We start from the raw sequence: 20,744 nt of genomic DNA, 5'->3' as shown, positions 1-20,744 counted from the left end.
TACCTATAGAGCCCTTAATAGCTTGGGTCCAGGATATTTGAGACAGCGCCTCCTTTGTCATAATCTATGCCACCTGTTACAATCTTCTGGAGAGGTCTGGTTATGGTTGCCACCGGCTCGTTTAGTGGTGACCCAGGACCAAGCTTTCTCTGTGCCTGCCCCGGGACTTTGGAATAAGCTTCCTGCTTAAGTAAGAGCATCTCCTTCTCTGTTTGTTTTCAGGAAGAACCTCAAGACCCTCCTGTTCTCTCAGGCTTTTAATTAGAATTAATTTTAATAATTTTAAAAACGTATTTTTATACTTTTATTCTATTGTTTTTATTGTAATGTATTTTAATTTGTGACTTTTAAATATTTTAAATTTCGTATACTGCCTAGAGATATACATACCAGGTGGTATAAAAATATTATAAATAAATAAATAAATAAATAAATAAATAAATAAATAAATAAATAAATAAAATAATATTTCAGGTGTATTTGGTAGATGTTTGTTTCAAAGGACTAAAAGAAGTCAAAAGCAAAACTAAGAGGAGCCATTTTGTATCCTCCTTACAGAAAAAGGCTGTTCTCACAAGCAGCCTAATTCAGGCTAGGGCAACCCAGCCTGGGTTGGGCTGCTTGTGTGCAGTGCAGATCCCGATGCTACCTGCCCGCCCAACCCCACTTTGAAGCCTGGCCAAGGCTAAGGGCATGAGTGCACTCTTAACCTTGGCTCCAGGATCATGCGTGTGCTCGGGCTGCTTACTGCCCAAGCACACATTAGAGATGGGTGTCTAGAGCTCCCATCTCACAGGGGTACCCCCAATGCATCATGCTTGTCATGTGGTGCATTGTGGGACACGTGGAGGCCAGGACTCATCATCTCGGCCTCCGGAGATCCATGCTGCATGGAGCAGAATGGATCATGTGGGAGAGCAGTCCGCGCTTCCCACCACTTTGCAGGATCGTCTGGGGGGAAGGTAGGTTTTGTGCAGCCTTCCCCCCACTCACCTGTCCTCCCAGTCATGTAAATAGCCTTAGTGTCCTTATTTTTGCTGAGAGCCGCACTTGTTGTTTTGCACTCTGTGCATGGCCTTCACTTGTGCCCTCCTAGTCAAAAACAAGTCATCTGCACTGGACTTTTGTTTTGATTTGGGAGGAGGGGAAAGAGTGAAAAATCCTTTAACTAAGACCTGCAACAGTGTGTTGGGGGTGAAGAAGGGAAAACATCTAGAGTGGGATACTAAAGCTGTTTGAAGACATCTGGGATGGAGAAGTCAACCTTGCAAGCTTTTATTTAGCAAGCCCTCCAGGAGAGACGGGGGGAAAGATCTTTGTTTTGAAGCTTGCTTTTTTAATTGTTTAATGTCTTCTATTGCTACTATTTTTGAAATTGAAAACTTCTTCATGAACTTCTGTACCTTGATATCACATCAATGCTTGAGTTTCATATTTTGTATACAACTCTCCTTGAAGTGAAGTGCCTTAGCCAAATCCACTGTTTATTTTCTTGCTTTTTAAATTGACAAATCAAGAGAATTTTAAGGAGAAAATATGTCACCATTTTTTTACCCACCTGAACTATCCTTGAATTAGTGTGGCCTAATACCAAAGGCATTCATTTTGGTCGGAGAGTAAAAGCTTAAGTTGAGATAAAATATACGTCCTCAGCAGGCACTTATATCTCCTAATCAAAAGCAGTTGTATGCCACACTTCCAAGTGCTGAGATACTATCCTACACCCCCAGGCCCTAGGGCTGGTTTGTATGCCATTAAAAAGGTAAAGGTGCATCTTCGAGTTGGTGTCAACTCCTGCGCGTTTTCCAGACTACAAGATTTGCAACGGTTAATGTGTTGCAAACTGTGATGGAATAGTGTAACGGTTTCAAAATGAGAGTAAAGGGATGTTCCATGCTTTGTTGTAAGCTGGTGGCCATTCATATTTTCCACCCCCGAAACATGTTTTCCAGGCAGGAGTGTCCATATTCTCCTTGAAACACATTTATCTGCCCCTCCTCCTGCTGCATTTTGGCGAATAGAGTCGTCGAGTGTGTGCGTCATGGAGGAGCGAAAGGAAATCCTGTGGCGAGCCTGGAAGGGGGAAGCTGAGCCAAGGCACGCGTGGGGGCAGCATCACCGAGCATCAGGGCACCGCTGCTGGCCGTCACCGCTCGCCCCCAGAGCTGCGGTGGGCACGCAGGCAGCCTCACCAAGTGCAGCAGGCTGCTCGCCGCTCACTGGCCACTGCCACCCCGCGCACACACACACACACACACAGATCCGAGGCGGGTGCGCAGGCAGCCTCGCCAAGTGGAGCAGGGCGCTCGCCGCACCCTGCTTAAGAGATCATCAGTCCCAGAATCCACAGCTCTGAATCAAGATCATGCCTCCTTATCTGGTAGGAGGTAAGTCAAGAGGGCTTTGGGTCTCTCATGAGGGCTAGATCTAAAAGCCACATAATTGGTATTGTCCCCATAGTAGATGCCCTTTGTGTCTGCACGCGCGCACACACACATGCACACGCACATGCACACCCTACCTTTTTCATGTAGAATGTAAGGAAGATTAAGACACCACCGAGCAAAGGCAGGAGTGGGCAGAAGAAGATCCCAACCCATATGACTGTTTGAGCTGCTACAATATCCAGCACATTGTGCGGCACCAGAAACTCCTCTTTGCCAAGCCATTGAGCCAGTGCACAGGAGCAATGCTTGGCCAGCAACCTGGGACAGACAGAGAGAGAAAAGAGTCAGAGGCAAGTGTGACACCTCCTAACTATGGCAGCAGGGTGACATGGCACTGCCTAGGCCCATATCTTTGCAAGTGGCCCACAACAAGGCATTGGATTCTGCCCTTTTCTCATAGGCAGCAGCACATGCTCTTCTCCTGCATGATAAAGTGCTCCGAGATCAGAAGCAATGAGACAATTATGGCTGTCCTGAGATTACCCTTCTGGACTGCTCTGGCATCACTGCCCTATCAATGGCTACCCTATCATCGGAAGGCAGGATACTAGAAGTAGACTTCCGTAACGTCCTCATACCTCCGAAGGAAGGAATGGTCTACTCACTGATGTCAAGGAAGACCATCAAAGAAAGCAGGGCACTGAGAGAGACTGATATCAGTCATGCTCTCTTATGAACATATGAAGTGCCTTGATCTGAGCCGGTCCATCTAGCTCAGTATTGTCTCTACTGACTGGCAGTGGCTCTCCAGGGTTTCAGACTGTAGGGGAGGATGGCAGTTCAACCCCTAATAGCAGAGTAAAACCACTCTAGTGAGAACTCAGCCACGCAGGAGGTCTGGAGACAGTTGTTTAAGTCTGGAGAAACAAGTAAAGGATTTATTTATTTAACAAGATAGGAAAGCCTTCAGCCTGTTCTAGCCAAGCTCGTGATTGCAGGGAGGAGAGGGAGACTAACCAACTGCTAGCTCTGGGAGAGACTGCTTTACTAGGGATGTGCACAAACTGCAGTTTGAGCACAGTTCGGGAGCGGGGACCAGGAGCTTTAAGAAAGAGGAGAGCAGGCCCTTACCTGCTCTCCACCACCCCATGCAGCTTCCTGCTGCGGTGGTGCATGTTCCAAGAATCCCTGTGCAGCACCAGCATGCACATGGTGTGTGAGCATGCGCGGCCACACAAATGGTGCCCGTGCATGCGCAGAAAGCATGTGCATGCTGGCGCCACACCAGCATTCTTGGGACGCACACCGCCCCAGCAGAAAGCTGCATGGGGAGGCGGAAAGCAGGTAAGGACCTGCTCTCCTCATTCTCAAATCTCCTGGTCCCTGCTCCCAAACCGTGCTCAGTTCGTGCACATCCCTACACTATATTGAGAGACTAACTTTGGAAGAACAAAGCGGGGAGGAGTCCTGCACTCTCTCTTTATAACTCCTTAAACCTCTAGTAGCCATTAGGAGATATTGTTGCTGAGAGTCGATGCTTTTAAGAGTCCCACCTCCAACCAAGTTTTGAGTTTCAACCCTGCCAGATACTTAAACCAGATAACAGTGCCAAAATACCGCAGAGCTTTGACACAGGCACAACGCAATGCCTTGCAAACAGCAGGCCTGGAAGGGAGATATAGAAAAATCCCCTATAAAGAAAGCACTTGTCACTGCAAATTGGGAGATATTGAAACAACGGCTCATGTGCTCCTTCATTGTCAATTTTGCTGATATATACGGCATAAACATATAACCCCTTTTATTAGTTGCCATCCAGGTTGTACAGATCCTTTTTATCTTGATTATCTTTTAACAGACCAGATGATCTGTGATCTTATAATATGGCTAAGTTCTGTTTAATAGCCAATAAAATTTGCCAGGAGTTCATTAAGAATCATTGTTAACTGTGTTTAACTATGTACTTAACTATTGTATCATAACCTTGTAAGTTTATTTTGCTGGGCTTCTGTTTGTATATTGTGCTTGTCAGTGACTGTAATAAAGGAACTGACTGTTTGATTGAGTCCCACCTCCAACACAGACCACCCTATCTGGAGATGCCAGGGATCGAACCTGGGGCCTTTTGAATTCCAAGCAGGTGCTCTACCACTGAGCTATGGCCCTTCTCCTTGCCTTACCTCCGGAGCAGGCTGATAAGGAAGGCAGATGCCAAGGTGGTCACAAAGCTGAAGATAATCAGCTTGTACATTTCCTGACCAATGTGGGTTTCCCAGCACTGAATGCAAAACAAGACAAAAAGAGAAACTCATTAAGTTCCAGAAGCATAAGAAATAAAAAAGGAATCTAGATTTCATACTACCGTATATGTCAAGCATGGTATTATATTATGGCATGGTGCAAGTGGTTAATATAATAACGCTAAATTTAGATGAAGCACATAAATATCATTTTACAGGAAATGGTCCTACAAAGAGAACACTAGTTTGCCTCATTTGGAATCTATGGAGAAAATCAACATGATTTAAATGGGAGTTTGTAATACATTAAGAACCAAAACAAAGACAGGCATTAATTGCTATCAATGAAGCTTTCTTTGTTGCAAGAGAATGACGACTCAGAATTGTGGCCAAACAAGAAGCCCAGGGGAGACTTGGAATCAAAACAAGTGAGTATGAGACATCAGCACAAATGATGTCAACACAAAAGAAAAAGCAGCAGGAAAAGGAACACTCAGGCATTTCCCACACAGGGCTTTTAAAGCCTTTTAGCTTGCATCTCCTCCGGAATGGTGTGCATTCACATATAGGCCAGATTTACCCTGAAGTCCCTGCGAGCTATCGGGGAGCACTCCAGACATGATTCAGGTTTTCCATTGCGTGTTAGAGAGTCACCCGATTTATGTCTAGGGTAAACAAAATCCACTTTTTGTGTCAGCTTTTTGGGACATCTTCAAGTCTGCAGTAAAGCCTCGCAATAAACTCGCAATAAAGCCTGCTGTGTGAAGTATGCCTCAAGGAAATCAGCACAGCCAAAGAACCATCTTTAGAAATCTAAGGCCAGTTTCATTTGCTCGATGTTTAAAGGACCAGTGTAGCCTGTCTCTGCCTCTTGGGCAACTAGCTCTCTGCCATGTCCACAGATTGGCAGACACCTTGCTCCAGAATATTTCAGAGCTGAATATATTACTATTGAGCAAAATGTGCTCCAGGCAGGTAAGGTTCAATCTGAATAATCCCAGGTAGCTGTAATCACCTGATATAATTTGTTGTAACCACATGACTGGCACTGGAAAGTGCTATTGCTCCCTATGCATAGAACCTTGGAGCCCAAGAAGAACAGGAACATTCCCAGGCTGGACAGTTTCAGGATTACACACCTGCAGGTGGACACAGGAAATTGAGATGACATTCTTAGCCCGCAATTTACACATGAGCCCCACAGTTCCTCCCAGCAACTCCTATCATGTAAACCAATGCTTGAGATTAGAAGTGGCTACTGATTTATTTATTTATTTATTTATTTATTTATCTATCAAATTTGTACACCGCCCCCAACTTTCATCTCTAGGCGGTTTACAATAGCAAATGACAATTTTGCCACACATCACAATTACTGATGACAATTTTGCCACACATTTTACTAGAGATCTGCTCTCAGTGTGTTAAAGTTATCTTCATCACTGATTAAATGAACAAGCAGCCTAACAATTAGTTACATACACACCATGGTAAAATATTACTTGGTAAATGAGTGCATCCACATTTAAAATGGTACAGACTGCATGGAATGGGCCTATAGATGCAGGTATAGACTGTTTTTATAAACTCTATCATTATGCCTCCCTCCCCTTAGTTGTCTTTTTTCTAAACTAAAAAGCCCAAAATGTTGTAGCCTTTCCTCATAAATAAGGTGCTCTATCCCCTTGATCATTTTGATTGCCCTGTTCTTCACCTTTTCCAGTTTCATCATATCCTTTTTGAGATATGGTGTGACAAGAAATGAACACAGTATTCCAAATGTGGCCTCACACCATAGATTTGTATAATGGCATAATATTAGCAGTTTTCAATCCCCTTCCTAATGACCCCTAGCATGAAATTTGCCATTTTCACAGCTGCCACACACTGGACCAGTTCTCATGATCAAAGTGCTTCCAAAAGTCAGGAAGAGGAGGCATGTAAACTCTCAATACTTGATGGGTGGTGAAAATGTTAAGCAGAGGACTGTGTGCTCATGTGCAAGGAGTCAATTGTACAAGCACAAGCAGCTGACATCATCAAATCAAATCTAAGATAATCAATTTTGGCTGCCTGTGCTGACCAACTGCGATTGACTCCTGACACATGATCACTTCCCGGTCCAACCTTTTCCCTGCTGGATGATAAAGTATTGCAAGTGTGTGTGCCTCCTCCTCCTGACTTTTGGCAGTACTGATAGTGAGAACCAGTCCAATGAATCAACATTTTTATTAAGCTATGCACCATAACCCCAAGATCCCTTCTCTGGTAAGTCACTGACAGCTCAGACCCCATCAATGCATATGTAAAGTTGGGAATTTTATGGCCCAGTGTGCATCACTTTACACTTATTTACATGGAACTGCTGGTAACTTCCAGACTTGATTACTGTACTCTAATGTGCTCTATGTGGGGCTGCCTCATACATAGTCTGGAAACTGCAATTGGTGCAAAATGTGGCAGCCAGGTTGGTCTCAAAGAGATCATGTTACACCTATACTACAGGAACTGCACTGGCTACCAGTATGTTTCTGGGCAAAATACGAAGTGCTGGTTATAACCTATAAAGTCCTAAATAGCTTAGGCCCAGGGTATTTAGGATAACGCCTTCTTCATTATGAGCCTCATCTATTGAGATCATTATCTGGAGAGGTCCGTCTGCAGTTGCCAACAGCTCTTCTGGTGGCTGCACAGGGACAGGCCTTCTCTGTGGCTGCCCCAAGATTCTGGAATGCGCTCACTGCTGAAACATAGGAACATAGGAAACTGCCATATACTGAGTCAGACCATTGGTCTATCTAGCTCAGTATTGTCTTCACAGACTGGCAGCGGCCTCTCCAAGGTTGCAGGCAGGAATCTCTCTCAGCCCTATCTTGGAGAAGCCAGGGAGGGAACTTGAAACCTTCTGCTCTTCCCAGAGCGGCTTCATCCCCTGAGGGGAATATCTTGTAGTGCTCACACATCAAGTCTCCCATTCAGATGCAACCGGGGCAGACCCTGTTTAGCTATGGGGACAAGTCATGCTTGCTACCACAAGACCAGCTCTCCTCTCAAAAGTTTGAATGGGGATTCGAACTCAGGTACCCCCGGTCTCTATCCTTGCCACTCTAACCTCTACGCTATCCCAGCGCTCAAAAATCTTGTCCTATCTTGAAGAAGCCAGGGAGGGAACTTGGAGCCTAGATGCTCTTCCCAGAGCGACTCCATCCCCTCAGGGGAATATCTTACAGTGCTCACACTTCTAGTCTCCTATTCAAATGCAACCAGGGTGGACCCTGCTTAGCTAAGGGGACAAGTCATGCTTAAGGGCAGTTAAGAAGATTTGTTCACCCAGGCTTTTAACTAGACTCATAGAATGTAACATTGTTTTGAATTTTAAATTGTTTTAATGTTTTAATTTTGTTTTAAATTTTGTTGTTTTACCATAAACTGCCCAGAGATGTGAGTTGGAGGTGGTATATAAATATGACCAATCAATCAAGCTGAATAGTAGCTGTGGGGATGACTGGGATCAGTACACAGGGAAGGAACATTGAATCCTTTCCCATTGCACCATCTTATACTTCCCAGTTTAGAGAGGGGGAGTCTTGAAACTAAAACAGCTTAAGCAAAGTGTACTTAGTCTTTGAAGGTCTAGCCAATAAACTACTCTTGCCATGCAGAGGTTCATCCCGGTAATTTTGGAGCCTGGACCTAAAGACCTTTTGAGGGACACCCCCCTCCTTGCAAGTTAAGCATCGTTCTCCCTACACACACACACACACACACACACACACACACACACACACACACACACACCATGACACATGCAATATTTTTAACCCCTGGGTTCTTGAGGGCACAAACAACAACTGAACTCACAAGAATGTAAGAATATAATACAGGTGTATTTATGCAAATATGCATTAGCAGAAACATTTCAACATGCAGTGACATGGTGACCACACCACTCGGGACAGACTGAAAAGGATTTGGGGGGCCCCAGGAGGTGCGGAGGCTCTGGACTTTTGCCCAGAAGTCCAGTGGTAAGAGCACTTCTGCGGTCATGTAAACGTCTCTTTCCACCAAGATGGAAATACTGACCTGACTAGGGTGAGGTTGACTTTGTAGTTGAGAGAGTAGTCCTCCAGTTGGGCTAGGACATGGAAAAGAAGAGGTAGGAAGACGTTCACTGTGGAGATGGCCAAGGGTGGCAGGTATTGGTTCACTACACCAAAGCTGGCAGCATCCAACTGGAAGGAAACAGAGAGAGAGATGTAGTATAAAGAGCAGCGGCATTGCGAGTTACTTCAAAGATCCAGAGCCCAGGCCTATAGTCTCCCCTGTCCCCCAATAATTAAACTCAATTATAATCCTCCCCCGAATAATTACGTATGTTTTTAAAAGTCTCAAGTATTATAATGCCGCATGAATGAAGGTGGAAGCAGCAGAGAGCTAGGTGAGGCTAGGAGCTCTCTCTCTCCCAGGCTCCACTGGGTATCTTCACTGCTGCTCTTCCTTTCTGGAAGAAGTAATGGAGAATGGAGGTGTCTGATAGGATTTGGGGCTCTGAGCCATTAATTGGGGGCTTGTATTGCGCCCCATGGGCCACCCCACAATGACACCCCTGATCGAGAGGGGCATTTTTAAGCACATCATGTTCCTTTCATATGTACACTTTCCAAACCCCAGGGGGGTTTCTCATATGGGAATCCTATTCTAGACACAGCCAGTTATGGCAAGGTATCCCTAAATATGAAGTGATAGTCTCTTGAGAGAATTAATCCATCCCATTTCTACTCTGAGCTTCAGAATCACTAAGTCCAAAGTGATACACATGGGGGCAAAGCAGCCCTAACCACATATACATTAATTGGATCTGAGTTGGCAGTGAGCAACCAGGAAAGAGACATTTGGTGGATGGCACAACAAAAAACCTGTAGCAGTAGTGAAAAAGTCAAATCCCATGCTAGGGATCATTAGGAAAGAGACTGAAAAGAAAACTGCCAGTATTGTAATGCTTTTATATTATGCAGATGCTTCTGGAACACGGGAGTCCAGAGACAGGGGGAAGTGGGCAGCTTCCCTGCCCCAAACTGAGCCAGTATTGCCATCCATTTACTTCAATCACCTGTCCCCAGTCCAAAAATGCTGTGCGTCACCATCCACCCTGGGAAAAAGTCCTGTGGATGTTGCCTATGTTCCAGAATACTGTATATTCCAAACAATTGTTTTCAGCTCTCCAAAACAATACCAAAGACCTGGAAAGAATGCAAAAAAGAGCAACCAAAATGGTCCAAAGGTTGGAGCACATTCCTTACATGGAAAGGGTAAAGTGCTAGAGGGGGGAGGTTAGTTTAGAAAAATATCACTAAGGGGGGAAATGATCACCGTTTATAAGTAATGCACCATGTACAGGAAGTGGCTAGAGAGAAGTTTTTCTCCCTCTCTCATAATACTAGAACTCGGGATCAATGAAACTGATTGGCAATAATTCAGGACAGGCAAAATAAAGTATTTCTTTACACAGTACTTAAGTAGCTTATGGAATTCTCTGTCACAAGGTATGGTGATGACTACTAGTTTATGGCTTTAAAGTTTTTGTGTGTGTGTGTTTAAGGCAAATTCATGGAGGAGAGGTCTACCTGTCAGTCATGATATCTAAATGGAATCTTCAGGTTCTGAATACTAGTTGCTGGGGACAAAGAGCTTGGGCTGGTTGTTGCCTTCACATCCTGGTTGTGGCTCCTCAGAAGCATCTGGCTGGTCATTGTTGGAAAAAGGAAGCTGGACTGGATGTGGATGGGCTCATGGTCAGATCCAACAAGGCTTTCCTTATGGAAAGAGACATTCCATCAAGTTGACCTTGATCTGGAATTCATATATGACTGCAACTGACTACAAATTGGCATTCTTGTCCCAGAGATTGTGACTGAACTAATAAGAGGGGAAGAAAGCTGAACTGGAGAGCATAAACTTGAGGTTGGGTTCTGGCCTGGCCCTAACAAGGGATGTGGCAAAGGATGGCCTACCTGACTGTAACGTTGGGATATGTCTGTGGCCAAATGGATGAAGTAGAAAGCAGCAGCCATCAGTAGCAAGATGACAACATTGATCACTAGGCGCCGCAGGTAGAGTTGAGCTAGCTGTTTCCATGTTCGTTGTTGGTGCTGCAAACGCTGGTTCTGCTCCAATAGGTCGATCTTTCTCCACATGCAAGGGAAGTAGAGTCAGTTCTATCTGTACAGCTGAGCATTCAGGGGAATAATTTATTTCCAGGCTTAAAGCATGCAAAAGGAACATGGCCATTCTAGTAGACAACATGTGCTCCAGTTAAATCATAATACCTTTAAGGTGCAAGGTTCACAATAATCTGAGGCTGAAACAAGGACTGAGGCAATACACAACACAATTGCTACTGCCTGATTTTGAAAACAAACTAACACGGACAGGGGAGTAACTATAATAGGGCAAGGGGAGACAGTTGTCTGGGGGCCCACTGCCTTGGGGGACCCCCAGAGGCAAGTCACGTGACTGACTTCCCCAGCCACGCACCTGCCCGGGCTTCCTTCAGTTGTATTCATCCTCTGAAATTGACGTGAGTGTTAAGACCTGGAGCTACCAGAACAGCATGTCTTTCTCTAGTACCATTAAATGACTTGATGACTTGCATCATCCACAATTTACAAAACCTTTGAAAAAATAATTTAAGATGATGTTCTATGGTGGCGCATATATATATATATATATATATATATATATATATATATATATATATATATTACTCTGCTTTTTGTTACCACTGTTCAGCCTCATTTAAGATTTCTTTACTTCATGAGCTGAGCTTCAGCGGTGGGAAGGGGATTTTAAAATCTTGTCTCCGGGCCCACTCCAACCTTGCTACACCCCTGAACACGGAGGTGACACAAGACCTAGCTGATGATGGGAACCAGCACCACTAGCACAGGGAAACCAATAATAGAATGGGTCAGCCATTCTTCTGCGTCTACTTCAAACAACTGTTTGATTTACTGGGGAAAAAAGAAAATCAACAGTGAAAGGAAGCCAACAGTGGAAATAATAGTTTCCAAAAAGATATCCTACAAATGTATAGCTTGGTTTATGAGGGGGGAAGGTTTTGTGTGCATGTAATTATCTTCATTTTTAAAAAAGATTGTTATTTTCCGTCCAATTTAGGCAATGGCTTTTTCAAAATTTGTTATAAATGTATGTGAATACATACTTCAGATGATGACATGGGTAAAGCGGTACAACATTTGACGTCAAAACCAAAGTATTATAATATTCCACAGGAAAACATCCCCCCACCTTCAGCTCATTGTAAATACTCTTCTGTTTCAGGATGGCTGCCTCGGGATTTTGGATGCAGAAATCCCATTCTGTGAAGATCTTCGTACTGACTGGCATCTTGAATTCCCATCGTAGCACCTTCCACTGTGCCAAGCTGACCGCAATCCTGAATGTCGGGACAATGGTGGAGACTATCACGGGCATGAAAGACCTTTCTTCTAGAACATTAATTCCTTTACCCCAGGCAATATAGAAGTCAGTGGGTAGGACAAGATGGATCCTGTCCCAGCACTGAGTTTAGCCCACAAGGTGTGAATCAACACTTAGTAACACCCAACTCCCTCTCAGACAGAGACTGCCAGGACTACACAGACATGTTCTGTAAGACATGAAAGTAGGCAGATCACTGTGGGATGCAGTGGTGAAGGTGCAAAGGGAGCAAGAGTTTAGGAACACTAGTTTGTTGTCTCCATTGGAGGGGGGAAATCCAGTAGGTTTAGATCTCTTACTTAGAAGTGACTGTGAATTAATTGAAGAAGCTTCAATATACAGTAGCAGTAACTTCTGTAAATATTAGGAAGTTACAATGGGGAACAAATATGGGATTAGGCGTTTGCACGGACTGAGGTTCGTGCACATATTTGGCACCAAACCAGTTTGGGTGAGGGTCAAACTGGTTTCATGCTCTGAGGCTCCACCTGGGGGGAGCAATGAGTGGCACCATGCCAATGACGTCCATATATGCTGACACAGCCCATGGGCTGCTGGGGGGTGGGGCAGGGAGCATCACTGCAGCAGGAAGCTGCATGCAATGGCGAAGAGCAGGTAAGGACCTGCTGTACTCTCTTTTAAAGGTGCCACTCGCCACTCCCCCCCCCCGCACCGTGGCACCCGAACCGGTTTGGCACCAAATGTGTGCACGGACCTTGGTTTGTGCACACACCTATTTGAGATGTTGAGACTCAAGAAAGTTGAATTGTCATATTATAGCAGGATTCCATTACAGAGAAGCTTGTTGTAACAAAAACAAATGTTTCCCTTGCTACAAAAAAAGGTGGAGGGAAAAGAATGGAGTATCAGTATTAGATTAAATTAACGTTTCTAAATGAGAATTATTGGTCAGTGGGACATGCTCCTAGTCCCAACAGAAAGCGAAGTGCAGCATTTCCTTGCATTTCCTTCACTGGGAATCTGAGTGAGCTAGGGATGTGTTCGTAATTTGCAATCCTGTTTCTGTGAGTTATGTGGACTAGATGACCTTTCAGGCACCACCAAGAATGATTCAGCACTTCCAGTGTGCCATGAGGCATTATATATTTAAATCCCTCTCCTTCCTGAACCCCTTGCCCTACAACTCCTCACTCCAGCTCCCCAATGTCCCTCATTTCAATGCCTGGCAAATGCTGAGGGCAATGGTCCCTGCTTACCGGCGGAAGATCCAGAGGAAGCAGGCAAAGAGGTATCCGAGGATGCTAAGCAGGTAGACTAAGTGTACATTGTACTGGTTGTTGCTATCCTGCTGCACATTATAAGCACCGTAAAACAAGTAGGAATGCTCCAGGAAGCCCTGAAGATGGGACATAAGAGGAAATGAGCTTTATGACCACAGCTTGGTCAACCCATAATCATTTTTGAAGGGTTCAAACCTCAGAGGACAAGGGTTTGGTGGGGAACCTGCCCCCCCCAACTCACCTTAGCATCATAGAATCCTTGAATTTTAAAACTGCAAAAGACCTTGGAGGCTCCTAGTCCAACTTTCCGCTCAGAACAGGAGGAACCTGTTAGAGTATCCCTGATAAATCCATGCTGTTTGAAAACCTCTAGCAAAAGAGAGCCGCCACTACACAAGGCTGTTTGTTCTACTGTCAAACAGCTCTTACAGTCAGGGCATTCTTTCTAATATCTTGCCTGAATCTGTTTTGTTGAAATTTCATCCCATTGGTTCTAGTCCTGCCCTCAAGAGCAACAGAGAATGTCTGTTCCATCTTCTATGTGGCAGCCTTTCAGATATATGAAGACAGCTATCATATCTCCCCTTCATCGCTTCTTCTCTAGGATAAACATTTCCAGTAACCATTCCTCATAGGACCTGGTTTTCAGTCCCCAAGGACGGAGCTTTAATTGTGCACACAGGTTCAAAGAACTTGTGAGCAGCTGCTGGTGGGGCCGCCGCGCTCGCCATGATATGGGCACACGGCGGCGGCCCTCATGTGGCTCTTCTCTCCACACCACACAAGGGCACTCCTTTTCTTCCCCCCATGTATGCATGGTGGCGGCAGCAGCAGCAGCCTCCCTGAGGAAGCAGCCCAGGGTAGGCTGCCCAGCTCCTGCCACTCAGTTAGCCACCACACATGCGTGATGGCCAGCTGAGTGGTAGGCACGGCGCTCGGCTACCATGCCAACCAATCAAATGGCCACTTAGCATCTGCAGTGGTGAGCTGAGTGGCGGGGGCAGGGCAGCCTATTCTAGGCTGCTCTGTGAGGGAAGCCACCACTGCTGCCTCCACTGCATGCATGGTAGGGAGAGAAGGGGCGCCCCATGCATATGGCAGGGAGAGAAGGGGCACCATGGGGGGCTGGGCGCTGGCAGGTTGGGGTGGGTGGGCGGTCTGAACATGGGCTACCTACACCCTCCCTGTTGCCCTCCTCAGGACTCCTTCCAATTTTTCAATGTCCTTCTTAAAATATGGTGCCCAGAACTGGACACAGTATTCTATCTGAGATCTGACCAGTGCAGAACAGAGCGGAATGATTACTAATTATCTGAACACTAGGGCTCTGTTAATATGGCCCAAGAGTGTCTTAGGATTTTTTAGCTGTGGCATCACACTGCTGGCTCATGTTCAAATTGTGCTCTGTTAAGACCCCTAGATCCCATACTGCTCCCAAGTCAGGTCTTCTCCATCCTATAGCTGTGCATTTGACTGTTCTTTTTTTGATGCAGGACTTTACATTTATCTCCACTGAATTTCAACTTGTTGGTCTGGGCCCAGTGCATTCAAGCCTGTCAAGATGGTTTTGGATGCTGATTCTGTCTTCTGAGCTTTATGTTGTCTGCACATTTTACATGCATCCCCTCTGCTCCCACATCCAAGACATTTATGAAAAAGATGAATAGCACAGGGCTGGCACTCCACTTGAGCCTTCCCTCCAGGTTGAATGGAGCCATTAATGAGCACTCAATGGCTAAAATTATTCAACCAGTTGTGAATGTTTTTAAATTGTTAATTGTTGTTATATTGTTTTTAAAAAGTTTTTGTTTTAGCTCTTTACTGTTTCAATGGTTTGTTTTAATTGTAAACCGCCCTGAGCCATTTTGGAAGGGCAGTATAAAAATCAAACAAACAAACAAACAAATCCACCTGACAGTAATATAATGTAGCCCAGTGGCATAGCCACCATTGGATAAGGGAGGACAAATGCCTCTTGCATTGGTGTGCATCTGATGCTGGCACAAGGGGCGTGGTCAGTGTGCATGCTCACGGGTAGTAGTTGGCGGAGTCCACTGGTGGCAGCCTGTCCCTGGGCTGCGGCAAGCTCACTATGCTAGTGATTTAGCCCACATTCTACTGTCTTGTTAAGGACATCATGGGAGACTTGGTCAGCTGCTTTGCTGAAATCAAGGCACACTATATCCACAGTATATTCCCATTCAATCTATGGAACTGGTAGTATAACTAATGTTGAAAAAGGAGATAAGAGTAGTCTGGCATGACTTTTTCTTGACAAACCCATGCTAGTATAAACTTATGCTAATAATCACCACATTATTTTCTAAGTGCTCACAGACCAAATCACGTAATAATCTGTTCCAGGATCTTGGCAGGTATCAATGGCAGGTCTGTAGTTTCCCAGATCCTCCTTTTTCCTCTTCTTTGGACAACATTTGTTCTCCATTCTTTCAACACCTCACATGTTCTCCAGGAGTTCTTAAAGATCACAGTTATCAGGAACCTTAAATCCAATAAAATTCTCCCTGCCTCTCTGCAAACTATATTCCTCTTATTCGTTGCTCCATTTTCTATGCTCTTCCATCCCCAATCTCTAATCACACACTGGGCTGTACTTGCCCACCTGTCAGCCTCTACATTTAATCTCCGGCACATTGACCTCCAACCATATTTGCTCAAGACTCACTTCCCCAGTGAAGATGTCCTGGAAATGTTGCCAGGAAGATCGATGACTGATGTCACTACTGTAGTTCCTGCATTCAGAATCTAGGAGAAAGGATGAGGTGGTTTCATAGCATTAGGTCCTCCAACTCTCAATCAGTGTTGGGGAAAACACTTAATACTTCTGGATAATACAGCAAGGACTCACCTGTACCCAGACCCTTTGGCAAGATGGTTGCATTATAGAAGATGGTAACTGGCAACAAGATTAAGCTTGTGACCAACAGCACAGCCAGGAAGTTGATGAAGAGCAGGAACTTCAAGAAGGTGAAATAGGACTTGATGCCTGGGCCAAAGTTACCTATATATTGCAGAGGACAGCAAACGTGAACACCCCAGGCATCAGTGGGATAGGGGAGGTGAAGGTGGAACACAGGATAAGAACATAAGAACAGCCCTGCTGGATCAGGCACAAGGCCCATCTAATGGAGTATCCTGGCTGGCCAACGGCTGCAATGAAAACTGATTGATAGTGCAGCATCCCATTTCACACAGTGGCCCACAAGATGCCTCTGGGAAGCCCACAGGCAAGAGGTATGTGCTGTTGCTCTCTCCTGCTTTGCTCCCCTGCAACTGGTATTCAGAGGCCTCCTGCCTCTGAGGCTGGAGATGGCCCACAGCCATCAGACTAGTAGCCATTGATAGACATAAGAACATAAGAACAGCCCTGCTGGATCAGGCCCAAGGCCCATCTAGTCCAGTATCCTGTTTCGCACAGTGGCCCACAGATGCCACTGGAAGCCACAGGCAGGAGTTGAGGGCATGCCCTCCCTCTTGCTGTCACTCCCCTTCAACTGGTACTAAGAGGCATCCTGCCTTTGAGGCTGGAGGTGGCCTATAGCCCTCCAACTAGTAGCCAATTATAGACCTCTCCTCCATGAAGTTATCCAAATCCTTCTTAAAGCCATCCAGGTTGTTGGCTGTCACCACATCTTGTGGCAGAGAATTCCACAAGTTGATTATGTGTTGTGTGAAAAAGTACTTCCGTTTGTTGGTCCTAGATTTTCCAGCAATCAATTTCATGGGATGACCCCTGGTTCTAGTGTTATGGGAGAGGGAGTAGAATTTCTCTCTCTCCACTTTCTCCACACCATGCATGATTTTATAGACCGCTATCATGTCTCCCCGCAGTCATCTTTTGTCTAAACTAAAAAGCCCCAGGTGTTGTAGTTTTACATCATAAGAAAGTTGCTCTAGGCCCCTGATCATCTTGGTTGCCCTCCTCTGTACCTTTTCCAGTTCTACAATGTCCTTTTTTAGATGTGGTGACCAGAATTGTACACAGTACTCTAAGTGTGGTCACACCATAGTTTTGTATAAGGGCATTATAATATTAGCCGTTTTATTTTCAACCCCCTTCCTAATGATCCCTAGCATGGAATTGGCCTTTTTCACAGCTGCCGCACATTGAGTCGACACTTTCAACCAACTGTCCAAGATCCCTCTCCTGGTCAGTCACTGACAGCTCAGATCCCATCAGCGTATACTTGAAGTTGGGGTTTTTTGTCCCAATGTGCCTGTCCTCCATGAATCTGTCTAAACCCCTTTTAAAGCCATCCAAGCTGGTGGCCATTGCCACATCCCATGGCAAGGAATTCCATAGATTAATTATGCGCTGTATGAAAAAGTACTTTCTGTCCCAGATCTATAGACCTTTCCTCCCTCATGTATAGGATTGCCACCTGGCTGGTTTGCATCTGGCTACTTGGGGAGTTTGCCTGCTGGTTGTTTTATTTAGCCTCACTGCCAGTCACTGGGTAAGCATACATGTTCATGCTTTTAAAATCCTATACAACTGAGCAGAAACCAGAGCAGAAGCCAGGAGCAGTAATTCTCTTGGCCTCTGCGAAAATTGCAGCCTTACTCACATACCTACTGCCTTCTCTACCTACAACGCTGTGGCCATCCACTCTCAGACCACGGCTAACTGGGCAAAGAGGCAGCTTTTAAGTGATGGGCCTTCTCTTTTATTTAGCAGGAGAAGAGAAAATGTCCCTGTTCATTCCAGCATAGCAACTTTCCCCATAACTGCGGCTAGTATCTCCCTTGTGTCTCTTTTTCTTTTTATAGATTGTGAGCTCATTTGGGGAAATGATTTTTTCCCATTTCTTTGCTATGTAAACTGCTTTGTGAACACTTTTCTAAAAAGCTGTATATAAATATTCTTCTTCATCATCCTGGACAAAAGTAGGATTTATTCTTTTCATTTGGGTCCTCAGCATCCTTCGTAGTCAACCAGCCCCTAGAGGTCTCCCTTGGCTCATACCAGCTGCTCATTAGCCCAGCTGTGGTGTGGGAACTATACCACTGCCAGCCACTGTCTGTCTTTGATGAAACCAGGTTCCTTCTCAATAAAGAGAGGAATTTCCTCTACTTCCAAGTGCAGCAGTAGATCTGATGGCTCATATATCTTCTGCTGACACTGGACCCAGTAGATGCATATGCAAGTGGCAGTCCTAGAGTGGATATACTTAGCAAGCTGGAAAAATAAATCTTGCTTACCCCCAATTTCATCCAGAGGAGACTTCCATAGCTGGAAGATCCTGGTAAGGTTCCAGATGCCTTCTCGAAACTGCCTCTGAGTTCTGTATTGTCTTTGCTTCCATGCTACCCAGCTGGACACATCTCCTCCTGCAGATGCTTGTAGATGCCTACTTAAAAGATATGTACAGTATTTTGAATTTCCATTGTGTCTTCTGAATTTGTGAGTCTTTGGGAGATGCAGTTAGGAGTGGGGCACACTCTCCAGATCATGTTCCTGTTGTGGATCTCCTCCTACAGACACAGACACACAGCAGCCTGGTTCACACAGTCATTCACATCTAGGTCTAATGTGGGTTACCAACATTTGCATTATTGTGTGAACACATGCCAAGGCAGGAATCTCAGATTAATATTGGGCCATAAACTACGGTGGCATAGGTTCACACAATCATGCTAATGTCAGTAGTAACCCACATTAGACCTTGATTCAAATGATTGTGTGAACCAAGCCTGTCTCTCTCTATGCTTCCTCCTCAGCCAGCATAACAATTTTTCTTCATATTCCTTTATCTTATAGGTTTGCAGTAGTACTGCTCTGTACAGCAAACTGCTACAGGTTAATGCGACAGACTTAAGTAAAACCAGCTCTAGAGGATCAAATGCCAATACAGACCTTATCCCTTTCTAAGTGGGTCATGGTTGCCTGTTGTTGTGAGGTAACAAAGATGTTTTTGACTGCCAAATATTAGGGCATTACCATAAACTGGGTAGGAAATGAGTCCTACAGTTTCGGGAGCTAGACACACTCTTGATTTGTGATTGTATATTAGATAAAAACAAGATCAGAGGCAGGGAACGTGATTGTCAGTCAAGCCCCAGCTGAGTAGGTTGAACACGCCCTACCCAGATTCTGTCCCTAGCTTCGTTCTAAACAAGGTAGGCAAGAAAATCATTCAACACAGCTGGTGTTTGACAGACTCTTGGGATCCCGGTCTCTGGTCTTGTTTTTATCTAACACATGACCACAAATCAGGAGTGTGCCCAGCTCCCAAACTATGGTAGGAAGCATCTCCTACCCTAGTGTGAACCGCCCTCATGTGTATTAACCCAGTAGCATGGACTTGGTCAGCTCCCTCCATTACAGTTAAACAGTACAATGCTAATGACAATTTCCCATATGAATTTGCTCCTGACCTGAGATGGCGTTTCTCCTGCATGGTGTAGGGCATGGCCCTGAGCAGCAACTCTTGGTGACTCAGCCCTTCAAAAGATTGCTCATTGTTAGAGTCTGGGTAGGTAGACACATAACCATGGTGGGTACACCTGTGTCGTAGATCCTGAGTATCCTCCATCACTTCAAAACCCTGTAACAATAAAAAAAAGAATAGGCTAAGGCGGGTTCTGGAGACACATTAAGCAGGCATCCAGCATAGGCACTTGATTTCCTTTTCCTTCACATATGGATTGCAGATAAAAGTCCATATGGACTGCAGATAAACCCACAACTTTGCTGATGTTCCATGACAGCCTCCCATAGACTGAACTTAACCCATAGACCACAACCTTACCCTCAACTCTGTCTCCCCATGTTTGCCAATGAATTAGGAAGGTGGTTGAGTAAAGTAGGGTTACTGCATCTCACAGTAAAAATTAATATTTTACTGACCATTTCATATTTAGATTTGCACAGTGGGGAAAAGCATTTTTTAAAATGGATACATTTCTGAAACACATCTCCAAGCCAGTTTCTGAAACACATCTCCAAGCGGAGCAAATGTGGAACAAACCCTAATGTGCAAGGGTGCACCAGATAGAACCAGCACGCAGCCACAGGACACAGTTTTGTCCTCACCCCTGTTTGAACAGATAGCCCCAATGTGCCTCAGTTCAGCTTCCAGTGCCCTTGCTACTTCACTTTCATTTCCATTTCCCCCTGACAGTGTTTCGACACATTGGTGGGCCATTCATGGATAGCTGGAAGAAACCGTTTCATCCCAATTCCACTGACACAGGGATTACTTTTGACTCTGAAAAAGGACACAACTCACCTCTTGTCCTTATAGCTCTTTGCCATGGAGCACTCTAGCACCAACCTTTGTCCAAGCAGTCAACTCTGTGTTTGCAATGAAGCTCCCTCAGGGAGGAGCAATACCAAGGAAGTGCAAGCTGTG

The 20,744-nt window shown here is 45.1% G+C and overlaps 1 protein-coding gene across 3 annotated transcripts in view; it reads right to left on the bottom strand.

Moving 5' to 3' along the window:
- The window catches only part of TMC8 (transmembrane channel like 8), a 39,735-nt gene that overhangs the window by 12,682 nt on the left and 6,309 nt on the right, over positions 1-20,744 (bottom strand). The window contains exons 1-12 of one of the 3 annotated variants that reach the window (XM_053301264.1): positions 20,622-20,743; positions 19,768-19,937; positions 18,592-18,743; positions 16,238-16,390; positions 16,055-16,134; positions 13,345-13,484; positions 11,936-12,083; positions 10,639-10,809; positions 8,711-8,859; positions 5,643-5,766; positions 4,568-4,665; positions 2,522-2,705 (exon numbers count right to left, since the gene is read on the bottom strand). In XM_053301264.1, the coding sequence (XP_053157239.1) occupies positions 2,522-2,705; positions 4,568-4,665; positions 5,643-5,766; positions 8,711-8,859; positions 10,639-10,809; positions 11,936-12,083; positions 13,345-13,484; positions 16,055-16,134; positions 16,238-16,390; positions 18,592-18,743; positions 19,768-19,925 (1,557 nt within the window). In that variant the 5' untranslated portion in view covers positions 19,926-19,937; positions 20,622-20,743. Of the gene's footprint in view, positions 1-2,521; positions 2,706-4,567; positions 4,666-5,642; positions 5,767-8,710; positions 8,860-10,638; positions 10,810-11,935; positions 12,084-13,344; positions 13,485-16,054; positions 16,135-16,237; positions 16,391-18,591; positions 18,744-19,767; positions 19,938-20,621; position 20,744 lie in introns of those variants that run through there. The other 2 variants (XM_053301266.1, XM_053301265.1) reach the window with 2 other exon arrangements.

Source organism: Hemicordylus capensis, chromosome 2 (genome assembly GCF_027244095.1).
Source record: "Hemicordylus capensis ecotype Gifberg chromosome 2, rHemCap1.1.pri, whole genome shotgun sequence".
NCBI lineage: Eukaryota > Metazoa > Chordata > Lepidosauria > Squamata > Cordylidae > Hemicordylus > Hemicordylus capensis.
The sequence above is the reverse complement of the archived record's forward strand: the minus strand, read 5'-3'. Positions and strand labels throughout refer to the sequence as shown.